Consider the following 20,432-nt stretch of genomic DNA (forward strand, 5'->3'; position numbering starts at 1 on the left):
TTCTTCCTCTATGGTTTTACAAAACATGAGGATATAATACAAAGAAAACAGGGGTGGAGGTTTGGAATTCTAGTAACTTCATAGATAACCAAATTACTCAAAAATGGAATTGCCTAGTTCCTTTTTATGGCCATAAAATAGTACTAAAATATTACCCAACTGATGCAGTAGTCAGAAAGTAGTTTGATTCCATTAATTTTAACTGGTGGGAGTAAAAATAATCACTTTTTAATCATTCAAATCCATAATTCATTCAAGTATTTTAATTAATTAATTTTAATTTTGGGCCTAGAATATCCTAAGTCTCCCTTTTAATTAGATCTGGCTCAGATCAGATCTACAATGAGCATGCTTGGGTAGATGGGATAGATACCAACTTCCAGACACTGAAATAAATACCGTGTGAATATCCTCCACAAATAAACACCTCCATGTCACAGATCAGGGAATTGGGATTCAAAGAGATAAACAATTTACCTGAAGATTTGGATCTGAACCCAAGAAGCTAACTCAGAAGTTTGAACAATCATAATATACCATTCAAAAAGAACACAACAGGATTCAAGCATAACCAGACATATCTGAGATGCCCTTTTTAAAAGACCATGTTGCGTAATTATAACCACAAAAAGCAAACCAGCAGACACTCCTAGGAAATGGATTTGGGATCATTTTCTGACCAGATGCAGAAACACAGGCACGTGGTTAAAAGAGGGCAGACTGGATGCGGGAGGCAGCCCGGAGGTTGCGATTCCTGAGTGACACAGGGATCCCGGTTGTGTCTCTCGACTATGATTTTGTCTCAACAGCCAGTGCAGCCTGGCATTTGCAAACACTGGCCTAACCTAGAAGTCTGTGGATTGTAAATTCCTAAAGCTGAATTTAGGCTTGGAAGATACAAGGGCCCTGGCAAGGCAAGCCAGATCCCAGGGATGCTGCGCTTTCTCAAGCTGTGCCCCAAACCTGAAACAGCTTTTCCCCCATCTTCTTGGGGCAGTACCTTCCCCTGGTCTCCCTTGAATAACGTTGCCTGCATGTCTGTGTGCACCTGCTTCCTTGACAGTGCCTGGGACAGGGACTACTCCTCCTGCTCCTCAGCCAAAAGGACCATCCATTTTGAACCACATGGGGTCATGTAACCAGCCAGGAATGACAAAGAGAGTACTGGGACTTGACAAAAACTACTCAGTGGCTGGCATGGTGGCGTAGCAGGTAGATCTGCCACCTGGGATGCCATATGGGCACCAATTTGTGTCCAGCTGCTCCACTTCCCATCCAGCTCCCTGCTAATGGCCTGAGAAAAGCTGCAAAGGATGGTCCAAATGTTTGGGCCCCTGGGAGAGCAGTGGAAGATGACCCAAGTGCTCGGGCCCCTACACTCACATGGAAGACCCAGATGGAGCTCCTGGCTCCTCGCTTTGGCTTGGCTCATCCCTGGCCATTGCAGCCATCTGTGGAATAAATCAGTGGATGGAAGATCTGTCTGCCTCTCTCTCTGTAACTCTGACTTTAAATCAATCAATCAATCTTAGAAAGCAAAACAAAATGAAACTGGTACTCACATTTCAGTTCCAGCTTGATGAAATCTGTTTTCCCCAGATTTTCAAGAAACACTCCCTTGGGGGTTAATGTTTTGAAGTAGAAGGAAATGTCAGCGCTGGTTTCCCCTTGGAAAGTAGAGAAGTGCAGGTAGGATGACGGGTTTGGGAAAGAGGCAGCATTCCAGTAATTCCCTGGAGGAAGAAGTAAACTAGGTCAATGCAATCTGGATCACACTCGTTACAGAAAACATACCCATTTTATTTTTTTTAAATTTTCATTTAATGAATGTGTTTTTTTCATAGATACAACTTTAGGAATATAGTGGTTCTTTCCCCCATACCCAGCCTCCCACCCCGACTTCATCCCACCTCCCTCCCCCTCTCCCATCTCCTTCTTCATTATGGTTCATTTTTAGTTTGATTTTATATACAGAGGACCCACTCCAAGTTAAGCATAGACTTCAACAGCTTGCACCCATCCACACACACACAACATATAGAGTACAGTTTGAGAACAAGATTTGCAGTCAATTCTCATAGCACAACTCATTAAGGATGGAGGTCCTACCTGGGGAGTAAGTGCACAGTGACTTCTGTTGTTCCTTTAACAATTAACACTCTGATTTATGATGTCAGTGATCACTCGAGGCTCTTGCCATGGCCATACCCATTTTCTGATTATCTCCACTGGCAATAACCCTTGTTTCCTTTCATCCTGCTCAACACATTACACTAAATCACCACAAACCTAACCTTGACTTTGCAAAAGTTATACGTCTGAGTTCATAAAATACTTTATTTATGTATATACATATTTTAAATATTAATATACGAAGTTATATGAATTAAATATTAATGCTTAAATTTATATAGACTATGTAAAATATTTATTTTATATAGAAAATATTTTATTAAAGATTGATAGTTGGGGTTTTGCCTATGAGCAGCCTTGGAGGGACTGATACTGCTAGTCAGGCAAGTAGACATGAGTGACTGAGTGGGGGCCCCCAAACCTTACTCCGGAGGAGGAGCCAAGGGCCCATACTCTAGCCCAGGGCACCTGGGAGCCACCCAAGTTCACCCACTTTATAGCTTAGCTCAGGTTAATAGATGCTGATAAATGGGAACTCGGCCAAAGCAGAAGAATCTAGTTTATGGCACATGGTCTGTGAGAACAGAGCCTGGCATTAAGATGACCTTGCCTCATTCTAGAATCATTATAAGTAGCACCATCCTGCTCCTCCTGTGGAAACTACCTCCGTGCACTTTGCTGTGCCTACTGTGATTTGCTGATCTGTAATTCTTCACTGCCTTAGTGAGAAAGACCGAGCCCAAACCCGTCTCCACTGGTAACAACACTGAGAGAAAGTACCAGGAGAGGTGCCAATTGGAAGAAGCTACCGGGGTTCCTGTATGGGTGTGCACATGTTACAGGACTGATTGGATCCTGTGCATATGAACTGGTGGCTTTGGTCTGGTAATAGAAGCATCGGGGCTAGATCTCAGGAGGATAAACCTGGAGCTGAGTTTTTGGTATTCTCTCTTTCTTCTCTACCTTGGGCTTGGAGTAACCAGTGCCTCCCTCCCCTTGCCCTGCAGGCATTTCAGGAATGTGACAGAAGCTGAGTGAGGCAGGGAGCTGGGAGTAGGGCATAACAACCACGGCGGTGGTTTGTCACCTCTCCTGCTCAAGCCCCTAGAGGGGAGGTGCCATAATGGGAGGGTCTCCTTCCTAAACACTTCCTTTCTGGGGACTCCAGGCGAAGCTCTGACCTGTGGGGTTGTTTTGTGGGGTGGATGGTGATGAAATGGGCCAAGCTAAGGAGCCTCACTCCTGCTTGAGCTCTGGGGGACACATCCTTGTACCCACTCTCCCAACCCAGTGCTTCACGGAGTAGTCAGTGTTCCCAGGAGAAAGGTAGTTCACAGAACAAAATAAAAACACCAAACCTGATTATTCAGATTCCCCTAGGAAGGCAGACCAAGATTTTTATATGAAACCAAGAGTTGGCTCTCAACTCCAGTGGAGAAATTTCTACTTAATGTGCATATTTCTGAATACATTTACTATCACAGCCAAAGACTAAAATACATGAATCTGTTTTAAAGCAATTACTAAAGCCTTTAGCTTTAATTACAAACTCAAAACATGCTTCTTGAACAATATTTGCTATTTCTTTCATCCGGAGTGCACAATGAATGAACCAAGTTCACTCGATTAGTTTCTATTCACACAGAAATCAGCTTTTCTTTTCTCTTATGCAAATTTCAGATGTATGCTATATTAAATTCAACTACTATGCTTAAATAAAAGTGACTTTCTGTTGGTACTTCTATGCTTAAGGCATAATTTAAAATTAAACATGCAATTTTCTGTATTTTCAATATTCAAAGACCTTCTTATTTAATTAATGCTATTGGCTTTGTTCTCAAAGCCATGTTAAAGGATAAGCACATTCAAATTTTAATGTTTATTTGAGCATTCGGTGAATCATGAGTTGGGAAGCACCAGACCATATAGGGTCAGTGCTTCACTAGGGCCGTAGGGAAACAAGGGAAGAAATTCTTTAATTCTTGTTGAAGCAAGACAAAGGCAGTATTTTGTTAATGTGGAAAGTCTTTAGTCAGAGGTTAGTTGGTGGTTTCTGATTGGTTAAGCTTACATTTCCTTTTATTTTATTTTTTTTTACAAGGAATTGGGTTTTGATTTGTAAGGAATTTGTATAGTTCAGCTAAATTGTTGAATATATGGACATAGAGATATCCATAGTATTTTCTTAAACTCTGAAGTTGTCTCAATCTAATGGTGTCCCTATTAATTTTAATTTTTTTCAAGATTTATTTTATTTATTTGGAAGGCAGAGTTACAGAGAGGTAGAGGGAGGGGTGAGGGGAGAGGTGAGAGGGGAGAGGGGAGAGGGGAGAGGGGAGAGGGAGATATCTTCCATCTATCTGACTGTTCACTCCCCCAATTGGCCGCAATGGTCAGGGCTGGGCCAGGCAAAGGCCAGGAGCCAGGACTTCCATGTGGGTGTCAGGGGCCCAAGCACTTGGGCCATCTTCTCCTGCCCTCCCAGGCACATTAGCAGGGAGCTGGATCAGAAGCCGAGCAGCTGAGACTCAAACTGGTGCTTATATATGGGAGGCTAGTGTCACAGGTGGCAGCTTAACTTGGGGCACCACAACACAGTCCCTCCCTGTTAATTTTTAACAGGGGATGCATAAACAGTAAGTTGGTTCAAAATCTGCCTGTAAATATCTTCAGGTAAAAGTTGTGAGGAGGTGGTGATGGAAAATAGACTATCTGTTAGGGGCTCCGGAAGTCTTAGCGTAGTTTTAAGCAACAAGAACAAGAATTGCAAAACCATAGGTTTCAGTAGGAGAAAAACAGGCTAGTTTCTTTTTGTGAAGAAAAATATTGTGTGATGCTGGGTAGGATAATACTGGAAAAGAAGATCTTTAGTACCACTGAACTTACTATCATCTTAGGGAGAGTCCCCTCCTGGTTCAACATCTGGTCTACCTCACAGTGGCAGGCGATAAGCCTCACCTTGGTCAGCTAAGGAAAATGAAGGACTTTTGTTGGAAAACCTAAATCATATGAAAAGTTGCAACCCTCTCACCCATCAGGGGTCCCTGAAGCTGGAAAGGGAGATGAATCTCTGAAGCCAAAAGGATTGAGCTCATCCTACCTGGGGGAGAGCCCTTTAGCATCCTAAGAGCTTGCACAGATCAAAGTCCCCAACCATTCTTCAACCTTAAGGAAAGCAATTCTGTCTCTTTAAGCTGTATCCTCAGGACATGAATGTAATTAACATTTTAAAATCTCAATCCAATCAAGTACATTCTTATTTTTCTGGGGTGGTGATGTATTAGCAGAAGGGCAGTTGTCTAAAATGATTTTGGAAAAAGGAAAAGAAAAAGTAAAACATGTCAGTATTTATTTGAGGTCCAGCTCTGGTTATTCAGACAGAATTATCCTGGGAGAAGAGACGGGCAGTTCAATCAGTCATTCTGGTTTGATGAAATATCTCCACAGACCATGATTCCATTTGTTCGAATTCTATGCTCACTAACCAACTTCAATCTAATTTGGTCTCTTGAGTGGACTTAATCACAGGGAAATCATGCCTCCTGCAAATGGTATGTAACTAGGATCTTTCTGGAAATGCCTAGATTATCGCATGACTCCTTGGACTTGCCCCAGATCTCTGCATGAGCTTATTAAATCCAGATTCTTGACCAGTAACGGGAAGGACTGTCCTCTAGACCTGGCTGGTGGTCATCTACTAAGGAGATCCTGGAGGTGAGCTCACTGGGGCCAGGCAGAGGGTATCAGTGCTCCTGTTTACATTCATTTTTAAAATCTCATCCTTTTAGACACATATTTTAGTGAAACTTTATAATGCATGGAATATAAATCCAGTGGCACATGGGTAGAATTTATAAATAAACACACTTAATGGGGTGTGGACTTAAAGACTTGCACACAGGGTCATAAATGAAAAGTTGGGATGCTTCCACGCCAGCCTGGCAGCCTTTGACTGGTCTGCTGTCCAGCTGGAATTTTTGGTTATGACAAAACCACTTGAGTGCTGCCGCTAGTGCTCATTGTACTTCATGATACAAAAAGTATTCCTATCATTTATATCGCTCTCAACTAATCACAAGATCCATGAAGGGTGGGATAAAATTATTCTATCTCTGTAACACTTGGCTTCAGAAAATAGTCAGTATTGAATAAATAATTTAGTCAATGAATAAGTATTTATTTGCTGCTCTCATTTGTGTCCAATTCTACTCCAAACTCAAATTCCTTATGGGCTAAAATGTACTTCATGGTAACCTGAGTACTGAAGAGGCTAAATAAATATAAATAAAAGTTAGTGCTGCTTTAGCACCTACTGATGGCCGGACACCTTCCACTAGCACACTGTAATTTCCCTTATACATGAATTTATTCCTCTTATTCCCTGTAGACTTCATTGACCAAAGCCATCCATTTGCAAGACTGATGGTCTCATAACCTGAAAGGTATTGAAATAGCTGCCATTTGCACTTGCTATCAAGGTCAGTGCTATGGAAGGTGAAGTGGCATTCTATGAGAATGCTAAGTTGGAAATAAGAGAGTTACTGTACAGCAAGGACAGAGTCAGAGTAAGCGGCAGGGACTGGGCACAGTGGACAGATGAGGAGGGCAAGGCTGGAAACCGAGAGGGAAAGTGTGATACCAACAGAAATAAGTCTCTGAGACTGGAAGGAGCAATCACCAGAGGTGGAATGATGAGAGAGGTAGACAGGGCCAGGGACCAAGGTTGGAGCCAGAGCAACAATCCTCGGAAGCTGGGCATGATGGCTGGGATGACCCTGGAATGTCTGCAAGCTTGAACATGACTCAGTTGTGTGAGAAGCTTTGTAAACACATGCTGAGTACAGCCAAGGCTCATCGTGCACGGTGAGAGGGACCAGGAAGGCACCTCCAGCTAGTGACTGAGAACGGGCTGGAGACACACAGCGAATCAACTCTCATGATTATTTGCTGTGGGATTCCCCTTGAAAATTTCTAAGTGTGTTTTCTGACGGCCAACATTTAATTATCTGTTGAATGTTCATTTCTGACAAGCTATTACATGGACGTGGTTGTGAAAGTCTGGTGGTGCTACAAGGGCTATAGCAAAGAGCAGCTCCCTGTTCCCCACTCCCCCGTCCCCCTTCTAATAGTTTTATCTCTTTCAGGTATACTTCTGTATTTAAAAATTGTGTAGGTATCCACCAATTTGTACCTTTTAGATAACCCTTTATCGACCTTCCTGAATGCTAGGTGAGGATTTAACACATGTACAAGCCTGCCTCCCTACACTCTTTTTTGATATTCTCCCCAAATAGCCAAATCCAGATTTTCAGTTATAAAGGAGTCCAGTATATTTTTAGGGTGATATAAGTATTATTCAGGAATGAGCCAGGTAGTAAAATGTAATTAGAGCTGATTTTTTGTATTTTTTTTTTGTTTTTTCCTCTAGAATCAGTAATATGCACTTTTTTCTTTTTTAATTTGCTTAATTTTCTATGTATCTGTCACAAATTCTCACCAAACTAACATGACCTCAAAACTCTCTGTAAGTTCTTCCCCAGGTTGAACCTATCAGAGAATCTGCAGTCACATTGTTGTCCCCTGGAGGTGTATTTTCCAGACCTGGGCAGCTTCTCCTGAGCACTGTTCTACAGCTCTGGTCTTGGGAACTCCTTCTGCCATGGTTGCGAGGACTTCCTTGGCCACTCTTTAGTATTATATCCCCAAGTTTCAGGACACCATGACCTCCTCTGCCTCGGTTTATAACCTAATTCCCCTGGAACACATCCTCAGATAACTTCCTGAGAAACGGGTGTTCAAGGTTAACTCGCTAAGTCTTCACTCTTCTGACGCGACATTAGTCTACCTTCACACTTAACCACGAAACTCTACAAACAAACTGCCAGGCTGTCAGAGCTGCTGTGGAGACAGCTAATGCTTTCTGATGGCTGTGCCTTGGATGTGACCTTGTATTTTTTTTTCCTCTGGAAACTTTTAGGATCTTTTTGGTAACTCTTTCAATTGAAACTTCATATGGTTGCCTAGGTATGGATTTTTTTTCACCCAAAATCAGGTCTGAAATTTCAGTAATTCTTTGACCTCTCTCAAATACTTACTAAGTATAGATTTATCTTTATTTCTATTTTTCCTCTTGCTCATTTTCCATCTCATTCTGATTTTTTTTTGTATTTTCCTTCCTTGGACATCTCCTTAGTTTTATTTTCAACACTGCCATCATGTCTTAATTTTATCTACCATATTTTTATTTCTTGTTTTCGGATAGTCTTTTTTTTTTTTTTTAAATAACACTCTGTTTTAGTGTTGTGGGTGCAATAACTCTTCTCTCTCTGAGAATGTGAATTTAATTTTCACAAGTTTTCCTCTTCCTCCCACACTGTCTGTTGCTCCTGAGATCCCCTGTGCCCATGACTGTGTAGACTCCTTCTTCCGAGAGGTCTGTGACATCACAATGCATGCCTGGTGAGTCTTGCCTGTGTATTCATCGTGAACTAGAAGGTGCACTGTGATGCCTGGTGGGGTTTGTGTGTGTGTGTGTGTCTGCATGGTTGCTGATGACTGCACTTCCCTGCAACACAAAGGCTGCCCAAATTTCAGTGTCTAACTTGGCTTACAGATCATTTAATTTCTAGAGAAAAGAATGCTCCAGCTTCCTCATGAGGAATGTATGTCTGGTGGCCCATCTTTTGGGAGCTGAGAGGAGGGACCTTAAGTGGAGGGTTCATCCTTATGAAGATTTGTACTTCTTAACTCTGTGTTGTGCCCATTTTCGTTGGTGTCCTGTGTCTGGAGGGTGCATCTTCTGCCCTCTGCTTGGGTAGAGTAGGGTCAGACAAGGGAGCTGAGGATCTGACTGCCCTCACGCAGACTTCCAACAGCTCCTGCAGTTCTGAGCCTCGCCCCCAGCTGCCTGTTGCTGACTGCAGGCTCTGCACCTCTTGGAATTTACAGCTTGTTTCTCATCTACCACCACCAGTGGTCAGGTTTATAGATTTTCTTTGTCATTCGTGTAGCATCTCAGGTTGTGATGTGCTAGGATTTCCTCATGGGGAAGGAAGAGGCACAGATACATGAGGAAGTCCAGGATGCAACTTGAACAGAGCAAGAAGCGCTGATGCCTTGGTGGATGTGGTACTATGAGGGCTCAGGGTTGGGAGGTGGCAGGGTGGGGGCGCAGGGCGCAGGCAGTGAGTCCCGGGGGCTGCTCTGGTCTGCTTGTCTCTTGGTAGAGCTGCTGTACTGAATCTCTGGCAGGCTCTGGAATCACAGGATCTGGTTTCCATTCCGGTGTGACCACTTCCACCCGTTGGGTGACTTAGGGCAGATGACCTGATCTTCCAGAATCTCAATTCCTCATTTGTTCAATGCAGCAACAATGAAACCTCTCTTCCAGGGTGTGGTGAGGATCACAGGTGATAATCCACAACATGCATGTGGCAGAGTGCTGAGCAATAGCACTATTATTATTATTATTATCATTAACTGCTATAGATCAGTACTGAATGGATGGCTTTAGATATCACTTGAAGTCACTCTAAGGAAAGACTTGGCTGCTAGCAAGAAAGGATGGAAAAGGAGCCTTCTTTCTGTAAAGAGAGAACAGAATACAAGCTCTGAGTCTATTTCTGGGGCTGCTTGACCACCAGAGCTCTTCTTGGGAGCAGCAAGACTCACCCAGTTGGCTTGAGCTAAGCTCCTGATGGCAATGTCTTTAATCTGCTGGCCCATCACTGGTTCATCCTTTTTCTTCTGCTCCCTACTGTCTGATTCCTGTTCCTTCAGCTCCTCACTGATATTTAAAAATAATTCCACTCAGGAAACACAAATGGGAATTATTGTTGAGCCTTGGCAAAGTGGTAGATGGTTTTGGAGAGTGGCCATCAAATAAAATTCTGAAAATCTAATGAAAGGAGCGACTGGAAGCTAAGAAGGTAGAGTTACACGAACAATAGGAATCATTGCCTTTGAACAGGTCATCATCCCAGCTGCCTGTACAGCAGCCTGAGTGAAAGACAGGTATGAGGGAAAGCTGAGCCTCAACCCTGCTGTCTTCCTCCTCCACCAAATGGGGGAGCAGTAGTTAGAAAGGGGAGGAGACAGCGGGTGGTGGGGTTTTCACTGGGCTCATAAGAAGAGGACCATATGAGGGTGTTCTAAGCTGTGGTTTGGTGAGGAGTGTGGCTCCTGAGGTGGCTCTGGTTGCCAAAAAGGTCTTATCCATTCTCTCTCTCTTTTCCTTAGGCCACCAAAGGGCTTGGAACTGGCATAGCACTGAGAAGCACATCTATAGCTTGTGCTTTAAATGATAAGCACTTTCCAATGTAAACGCCAGCTTCGAAGAGACTAATTACTCTGGACATTATTAGTGATCCAAAGGTTAAAATTTAAGTCATAGGCAATAAGAATTCTACTGTTTATTAGGGGATGGTGGTATTTATATCAATAAGCCAGATGGCTTCATTTGCATGCAGATTTCAGTTTATTTGTAGAGGTTTCTTTATGCATAGAACAAAATTACTTCTTTAATCAAACCTTTTTGAACATTCAGGTTAGGTTTGAGTTGCTTTGTTTGGTGTTAAGGCTCATTTTTCTGGGCAAGCTGAACTCAAAATGAAGAGCTGCATGTTTAGATACTGTCCTTGGATTTGAGTTGGCTGCTCTCAGCAAGCCTTTTCCACTATTGCAACCCCAAGGATAATTATTACAAACTTCAGGGAGGAGCCAGCCATATAAATATTTCAACCTGCGTGTCTCTGGGAGTTGCTTCCTTATTATAGAATGGGGCCTGTGTGTGAGCAAAAAGAATATGATGGTGAAATCCTAGAAGTTTTGGTGCTTAGATAGCTTCTTGTATTGGTGTGAGCCCATGGATAGCCTGGTTCTGGAGGAGTGTGAGTAAACTGGTGTGCAAATTAATCATGGAGGCTACACATATTGAATCTGTTAATGGTATATATAATTGATACCGAAGAGGGTAATTTTACTTTACTTTGGGTGCTTGGGACAGTTGTGTGTGTTTGCATGTTTGCATGATGGGGAACAAGTCTACCTTTTTTTCTAAAGCTCTTCTGGCCATCCACATTAGGTCCCTAATTCCTCAAGCTTTCTTTATTGAGTCTGTCATGAGCAGTTCCAGGTTCCTTATAATTCGAATAACACCAGAAGTGGAGAAATGAAAAGCTAGGTAGAATGAAAACTTTGGGGCTTCCTGTTCTTCACTCAAATTTCTCTTTCAGGAAAGTCCTGAAGCTTTCTAGGCGACAGATTCTCAAAAAGAAGAACCAATAAGACTGATTCTCATGCTGCAACAAAAATGAGATTGAAGGGAGGTGTGGAAGGTGTATTTGATTTAGCAAAAACCAAAACCACAAACACCCACTATGTCATATTTCTTGCATGTGGAGGCTGTAGAACAAATCTATGTCCACTCTATACAGGTCGATATTAAACATATTTCACAAATATTGTACTACTCTGAGGTTGCCATGGGAGGGTCATTCTGGGGACTGCTTGTCTTTTAATGCTCCAGCGACCCAGGAATGAATAGTTCTACTTTTCTCTCTTTTCCTGAGTAATTTCACCCATATCATGATTTCTAGCAGGTTAGTGATTTCCAAATTTATGCATATAATTATATCTCTACCATTAAAGTTTTAATATGTATTTCTTGCTTGACAGCTACCTAATAGGTCATTGAAACTCTAAATGTCTGAAAGTGGACATATTTTCCTTCCAAATTAACTCTACCTGCAGTGTTCTCCACTACTCTCCATTTTAGAAGGTAAAGTTTTCCCATCCTAAAGCCAGAAACTTGGAAGACATCTGTCAGTGTCCAGTCTATCCTCACAGCCTGATTACAGCACTTCCTAAATATGCTACAGAGTGTCCCTTGCTCTCTGTTAGCTTTCCTTGCCTTGGCCCAGGCCATGTTCTCACGGCTAGGTGCCACAGCAGACTCCTAACACGGTTCTGTTTCCACCTTACACCCATCCTACACAAAGACAACAGAGGAACCTATCTAAAATGCAACACTGCACATTTCACCTTCCTGCACAAACCTCCAGTGCTTCCAAAGAGCCTGAAGCATACATTGCTAGATTCTGGGCATGGCACAGGAACCCCAGGTTTGCTTTCCAGACCAGTCTCATTTCCTCACACTGCCTGCCTCCTGGTGGCTGTTCCAGCAATTGCAGCTACCACCATGGATTCCATGTCTTCATTTGCATTACTTCATGTTTTGGATTATTCTTTTCTTCACCTTTTTCTTCTACACATCTCATTTGGCCTGATTCCTAAACATTTTTAAAGGTTTATTTATTATTTTTATTTATAAAAGAGAGGGAGGGGGGAGGGGGAGCAGAAGGGGGAAGGGGAGGGAGAGGGAGAGAAGGAGGGGGAGCAGTAGGGGGAGGGGGAGGGGAGAGGAAGGGAAAGAGGGTGGGGGAGGGGGAGGAGAGGGGTTGGGGTGAGAAAGGGAGAGAGGGAGAGGGAGAGGGATGGGGAGAGGGAGTAGGGGGAGAGGGAGTAGGGGGAGGGGGGTGAGGGAGAGGGGGTGGGTGAGGGAGAGAGGGTAAGGGGGGGAGGGGAAGTGGGAGGGGAGGGAGTGAGGGGGAAGGGGGAGGGGGAGCAAGAGGGTATCTTCCATCCATTGCTTCACTTTCCCAAAGCCTGCAATAGCTAGGGCTGAGCCTGACCAAAGCCAGCAGCCAGAAACTATATCTGGGTCTCCCATGTGGGTGGCAGGGACCCAAATACTTGAGTCATCATCTGCTGCCTCTTAGGGTGTGCATTAGCAGGAAGCTGGGTCACAGTAGAGTTGGACTTGAACCCAGGCATTCTGATCAGGGATTCAGGTGTCCCAGACAGCAGCTTAACCTGCTGTGCCACACCATCCACCTCTCCTACTCATTATTTAAGAATCAGTTCATGCACTACCACCTCCGGAGAGCTCTTCCGACCCCTCTGTGGGCCAGGGGTGGTACTCTTTCCCTAGCACATCTTGAATTTATCACTGTAGTCAACTTACTGCAATGTTATAATTAGCTTCATGGGTTCCTCTCCTTTGCTAGGCTGCATATTTCAGAGAGCAGAGATAGCTTTTTTCATCTTCTATCAATGATGTCTATCTTGAAACACAGATATTCAATATGTGCTTTTGAAGATGTGAAAAAATGTGTCTTAAAATCATTGGGATGTTTGCTAATCCCACTACCCATTATTATTCACTGACATGACCATTTACAAAGCCTACCTTAGATGGCTGTAGGGTTGAAGAGTTATTTACAGGGTACAGACCAAAGTTTTCCTATGTTTGGCATTATGTTGGCTTTTAGGCATTTTCAACACTTCCCTTCTCCGAGATCTGATAAGGTGGCTGTCATTACCGCCCCAGGGTCCCCCGCCAGGACCAACAATGGCAGGCAACTGCCAACCTGTGCACATCACTTCTATCTTTACTATGTCTCCCTGTGGATCTGCTTCCTCTGATCCCTTCCTCTCTTCATATCATTGCAATTCATAGCCTAATGCCATTAAGTCTCACTTTATTGCCAGTCCTGTTGTAATGAAGAATGGTCATAGCCGACTTTAAAGACTGCGATGCACTTAGGCACCCTCAGCTGCCGTGCACAGAAGGCAGGCTGCAACGGGAGGCAGCCTTTATGTATTGATAGACTACAAAACTGCCAGAGCCCCACATCCAAAGAAAAACAGACTTTATATCAAATCCATTAGGTGAGCAAGCTGTGGAAAAAGCCACCCATTGTAGCAGAATGACCCATGGGAGAATCAGAAAGTGCTCTACGCTCAGGGTAATGGATTGATATGCTCCATACAATTATGTTACACAAATCAAAGTTTCCTTTTCGTGCTCTTTTCATTACAGGAAATAAAGATCCACGGATCCTCCTGATAGCTACTGTTGTTTTCCTATTGGAGATAATAACCTGTTCCCCTGTCTCAGAGGGGCACCAGGAAAGCAGGATTCTACCCATTGGGGCAAAGTGCACAAGCAGAGGAAATGGATGCAACCTTTCAAAACCTCTGTTTTTTCATTTGTAAATTGGAAAAAATCAGTCCTTCTCCACTTAGTTGTAATTATTTTAAAAATATTAATTAATGAATTACACTTACTCAAAAGGCAGAGAGACAGAGACAGATAAACAGGCGAAGAGAGAGCTCTCATCTGCTGGTTTGCTTCACAAGTGCCCACAACAACCTGGGCTGGGCCAGGCTGAAAACAGAAGCCTGGAACTCAATCATGGTCTCCCACAAGGCTGTCAAGGATCCAACCATTCGAGCTGTTACTTGATGCTTTCTAGGGTACACATTAGCAGGAAGCTAGAATCAGAAAGAGCCCAGGAGCTGAACCCAGATCTCTGATATGGGATGCGGGCGTCCTAAGTGGTGACTTCACTGCTGAGACAAACGCCCACCCCTGCTGTAATGACTTAAAGGAACACCATCACTCAGAAGCATTTCAAAATATAAAATAACTATTAAAAAGATTTAAAAAGCCTGTATTTATCCACAATAACAGAAAAATAACAGAGACTTCTATGAATGTCAGGGTGAGGGAGTTGATCTGGAATTTTTCTTATGTGCTTCAGTTTCTTTACAAATCACATATCCTCTGGAAGCAGAGAATACTGTCAAAAGAGTGCCTGAAAACAAATTCCATAGGGCTGCTTAGTGAAAATAATTTATGATAGAAAAATAAATAGTGCATCAAAATGGATTCCATTTTGCTTTTGTTCTCCTTTGTTGCTGCTTCTGCCCTGTGATACAGAGCACCCTGGGGGTAAAGATGGAAAAAATGGAGTTCAAAGTGACTACAAAGAACATACACTGGTCTGTGGTTAGGTGCAACTAGTCTCAATTACTAAGACTGTACATGACTGAAGAGTCTTCACACTTTGTGTTACATGCCCAAGCAGATACAAGGCAGACTACATGATAGCCAGCAAGTTGACATAGATCAGTGTCAGTTTCGTGGGATGCTGAGAATTTGTACAAGGAAAGAACAGATGGCCTGTGTGGCAACTGGTTGTGGGACTGTCTTGAATAAGGAGCAGTGTGCTCACCAGGAGACGTTGCTTGAGGATGGCTTCCAGGGTGCGGTAGACCCGGGAAGCTGTGCAAACTGCTCTGAGGGTCTGTGTGGGCCACCACGCAGCTTTCCTCTGCATAAAGAGGTACTGCAGACCCAATGGTAGAAACTCACTTCATGTTTACCGAGCATGATGTGGTATAAAAGTACACATCTGGATAATGAACTATCAAATAAATTATTACAATGAAATTCGGGATGGCCGATTTCTGATTAGACTCATAATTCCCGCTTTGACATTTCAAGGTGTAAAATGGAGTTTTGGTCTCTTTGTCTTGCCTTTGAGGTTACTGAGAGCAACGGGGAAGATTGCATGTTCAGAATTGAGCTGCTGGAGCATCCCAATATGTTTAAAAGTGAATTTAGATGATAACAAAAAGCAAAAGCTAAAGTTCCAACTGCCACAGCATGGTGCTGTAGGTTATGCTAATTTGCAACTGAGTAGATGGTGGCATAATCTGGGTTTTGAAAGCAATTATTTCCAACAGTCTGGCAGCCGCCCAGAGCACAGCAGCTTTGAAACATGTTGCATTCTGACCTTTTCCTGGGCTAGGGGCTCCAGAGAAAGAACGAGGGCTTTAAAATTCAGATGGGAAGGTGCACAAACAAAGCGCCGAATAGATTCTGACGGAACCAATCTCACATTTCACCTCTGCAAAACTTTATGGGAAGTTTATGGGGATTTATTGTTTCTAGAACAGAAGGACATTTACCTACAGATGCAGGGGAATAAATTTCAAGTACATTTAGTATTGGAGAATGGTCGCTTTATTGCTGATTTCAATCCACTTGACTTTCTCCTTAATCTTTCACCTTCCATCTCAAGTAGAATACCACGTGTGCATGCACACACACACACACCCCACTTTGGTTTGGTGCTTCAGTGGCCTTGGTGACTTGTAAAACTTTTAAAGCCGGCACCATGGCTCACTAGGCTAATCCTCCGCCTTGTGGCGCCGGCACACCGGGTTCTAGTCCCGGTCGGAGCGCCGGATTCTGTCCCGGTTGCCCCTCTTCCAGGCCAGCTCTCTGCTGTGGCCAGGGAGTGCAGTGGAGGATGGCCCAAGTGCTTGGGCCCTACACACCACGGGAGACCAGGAGAAGCACCTGGCTCCTGCCATCGGATCAGCACGGTGCACTGGCTGCAGCGCGCTGGCCGAGGCGGCCATTGGAGGGGAACTAACGGCAAAGGAAGACCTTTCTCTCTGTCTCTCTCTCTCACTGTCCACTCTGCCTGTCAAAAAATTAAAAGAAAATCTATCCAGCCCTTTCCGTGTTCTAAGCAGTTTTATCTCAGTTAATCCTCACCTCCCTTGAAGTGTTATCATCCCCATTTTTCATTTGAGGAAACTGAGTCACAAAAAGGTTATTGTATAGGAGAAAGGTACCCTAACCCACTCTTGGTGGAAACACAAAGTGGTACAGCCACTGTGGGGGATAGTATGGAGATATCTCAGAAAGCTGAATGGAGACATACCATATGACCCAGCCATCCCACTCCTGGGAATTTATCCAAAGGAAATGAAATCAGCATGTGGAAGACTGACCTGTACCCCCATGTTCACTTCAGCTCAATTTACAATAGCTAAGATACGGAATCAACTCAGATATCCACTGAAGACTGGATAAAGAAATTCTGGTATATATACACTATGGAATACTACACAGCAGTAAAAAAAAGAAGTCCTGTCATTTGCAAGAAAATGGATGCAACTTGAAACCATTATACTCAGTAAAATAAGCCAGTCACAAAAAGACAAATACCATATGGTCTCTCTGATCTGTGGTAACTAATATAGTACATAAAATGTAATCTATAGGAGCAAAACTGACACCTTGAGATGTGATTTCTTTGAACATCTCTTGTCTTGACTGTTGAGGAACAATGTTTATCTTGTTTCTGTTTTTTCTTTTTTCTTTTTACTATTCAGCAAACTCTCTTAGTGTGGGGTTAATCTTATGAGTATAAAATTAACTGAAAACTGAACTTTGTACAAAATAAGAATGGGACAAGGAGAGGGAGGAGGAAGAAGAGTGGGATTATGGGAGGGAGGGAGATGGGAGGAAGAATCACCATGTCCCCAGATTTGTATATATTAAATACATGAAATTTGTATTCCTTAAATAAAATTTTAAAATAGAAAAAAAAAGGTTAGTTTGAACACTTAATTTTCATTTTAAGCTTAGGTCTCATGGCTGTAACACCAGGGCTCTTTCCATAAAAAATGCTGCTGTCATTCCTTTCTTTTTTTATTTATTTGACAGAGTTAGTGAGAGAGAGACAGAGAGAAAGGTCTTCTTTCTATTGGTTCACCACCAAAATGGCCGCTATGGCCAGAGCTACACTGCTCCGAAGCCAGGAGCCAGGTGCTTCTTCCTGGGCTCCCATGAGAGTGCAGGGGCCCAAGCACCTGGGACATCCTCCGCTGCCCTCCTGGGCCACAGCAGAGAGCTGGACTGGAAGAGGAGCAACCAGGACTGGAACCCAGAGCCCATATGGGATGCCAGTGCCACAGGTGGAGGATTAATCAAGTGAGCCATGGTGCAGGCCCCCTCATTCCTTTCTTTAAGCAATTCTCCACCCTTCCCATTCCCCATCCTTGTCTATTAGAAAACACTCTTATGGCACTGATGGCCAAGGCACACTGGAAACTGGTGCCGCTGTAGCATTCTGAGCCTTGTGTTCTGGGCATTCCTGGTGCCAAAAGTGCACCTGAAAATGGTACTTGATCCTTCTATTCAAATTTCAGTTAATGGAAATTCAGAAGAGTTTTCTGAAAGGCACAGGAGTCCTGGGGGAAGACAGTCGCCACGCTGTGTCTCATACCTTCACTAAGAACCTACCATATGTCAGGCACAGCCCTGGACTTCATAGACGTTATAGCATCCGATGATCTCCTAGTTCTGACTCTGCTTCTGATTTCACCCTACTCTGCTTGCCCTTTTGCTCTCTGGACCACAGGCACACCAATATTCTTTCCATTCCTCAAAGTCTCAAGCTTGTTCTGGCCTCAGGATCTGCTCCTTCTGCCTAGAATGACACCCATAGGCTGCATGGTCAACTTTGAGCAGCACTAAGAGCCAAGGCCAGCTACTCAAAGAAGAAATTCTGAAGTCACTCTCAGTCACACATCAATTTCATTTTTGTTTGATGTATTTTCAAGTTTATTTATACATTTATTCATACATAAGTTTATTTATACATTATTTATACATGGCTTATTTATTTTGAACTAGCCTGTAACCCGCACATGTCTAATCACTTTGCTTCTTTCTTCACTGTTTCTGGCACCTAGACTCACTAGACATTGTTGAATGAATGAAACCTACCACCTTGGGTCCACCCATTTAGGAGCTGTGCATCTAGCAGGAAAGGAAGATGTCTAAAGGCTAATTTCCACAGAGATAGAGTTGCTGGTTGACCAGTTGCTCCTTGTTGTTATATCAGTAATATTTAATACAGTTTAGAAAAAGTAGCTTAAAAATGATCTCATGTGATAAAACACTCAAGATATTGTTATGAATTTTTTATTTCAAAATCTCTGATATACCTTCCCAAAAGCACCTGCTTATTTTTTTCAAATGACATCAAGCTGAGTTTAAATCATACATTTTCTGGTTGCATGTGACACACTGAGAGGGGCTTAGCAGCTCTTAGGTAGAGTGTAACTGCTAGAGAGGCCAGTTGTTCTGAATTGATTGGGATGGTTCAGCTTCCTAATGCCCTGGACTCATAAAAAGTTGTCTGAAAATGTGCAATTGAGCACAATGTGTTCAATCCAGGTGTCCATGGATCATGTGACAAGATTTTAATTTTCCCATATGAATCAAGGTCATGCTGCAATATCTCATGAAGACATTTTATCATGATCAACCATTGATCTGTAGCTTGCAACTCTGCTCTGAATTCTTGGAGCATGGATCTGGCCAGCGGATGGCATTCTCCAGCTTTGTTATCACCAGTAGCTTCATATTAAAGGAAGGTCAGGCATTGGACCAGATTGGTCCTCTGTTGGCTAAGGATTACTTTAGTCCTATTACGATCTTGACCTTTTCCAGGAGGGCAGGGTGTTGGTATGGTGTGTGCCTCGGTGTTCAGTGAGGATAAGTCCTTGGCGGTTTGGCTTGCCTTCTGAGCACTGGCTGTCCTATGAAGGGAGAACCTCCCCTGGGGTCTTGGGGAATGTGAGAGGTGCTGTTTGCTTTGCATGCTCTTCTGCCTCTCACAGCCCTCATTCCCTTGATGTGCCTCCAGCTTCACCTGTCTCCAGGCTGCTGTCACCTATTTATCAACCAAACCTTCCTAGGAGGGTGGCAGATAGTGAATTAATGAATACTTGCTCCTATTTTTAAAATTATTTTAATGAGGGTTTCTTGAAGATTGAAATGCCTTTAAGATCCAAATTAATGAGTCTCCAAAGGTACGATTTTGAGTATCAACAAAGAGTGGGGGTGACTATATCAATATCTATGGTCTATATTTATTTTCAAAAGGTTTGGTTAGCATGTAATATCTGTGCACTTAGGAGGGTACCATGCAACGTTTGGTATCCATTGTGCAACCTCACTCTATTTCACCTCCCTGCATCCTTCTTAGCCTCTAGGAATTACTATTCTAAGTTCAGATGGACTTTTTAAAAAACGTCTATAGATGAAAGGGAACATGTGGCATTTGTCTTTCTGTGTCTGGTTTGTTTCATTTGGCATAATAGTCTTCACTTCTATCCATTTTGCTGCAAATGCCAATATTTCATTCTTGCTTATGGCTAAATAATACCCAAATTATCTGTATAGCCATAGTCCATATATATCCTATAATAATTATCTGGTAGTAACCTTTTCAGCCACAATTTCCATTTCACTACCAGCATACGCAGATCCATGTAGAAAGATGTTCAGTTTAGGAATCTTGATAAACGAGGAGACAAGGTTAGGATAACATAGTGGAACATAAATTGTTGCCATTTCTCCTCTAATGGAAATCAGATAATCCTAAAGTTTCCTGTGACAATGAATTTTGATACTGATATTTTCAAGTGGAAAAGAGGGTCAATTTTTATCCTCGAGGAAAATGAAGTATAAATTGAAAAGTGCTTAATAAAAATAACAGTGCAAAAACAACTCACTGCTTCCTATGAAAAAAGGTTAAACTATTTCGTGACTTTTCCTTTTAATACTAGATTTCAAACTATCT

At 42.9% G+C, this 20,432-nt stretch overlaps 1 protein-coding gene across 1 annotated transcript in view; it reads right to left on the minus strand.

Moving 5' to 3' along the window:
• CNTNAP2 (contactin associated protein 2) overlaps positions 1-20,432 on the minus strand; it is a 2,149,916-nt gene that overhangs the window by 48,768 nt on the left and 2,080,716 nt on the right. The window contains exon 16 of the mRNA XM_089329590.1: positions 1,563-1,733. Within this exon, the coding sequence (XP_089185716.1) occupies positions 1,563-1,733 (171 nt within the window). The remainder of the gene's footprint in view (positions 1-1,562; positions 1,734-20,432) is intronic.

The sequence above is a fragment of the Oryctolagus cuniculus genome, chromosome 3, assembly GCF_051225735.1.
Source record: "Oryctolagus cuniculus isolate XC-2025 breed Fujian yellow rabbit chromosome 3, ASM5122573v1, whole genome shotgun sequence".
NCBI lineage: Eukaryota > Metazoa > Chordata > Mammalia > Lagomorpha > Leporidae > Oryctolagus > Oryctolagus cuniculus.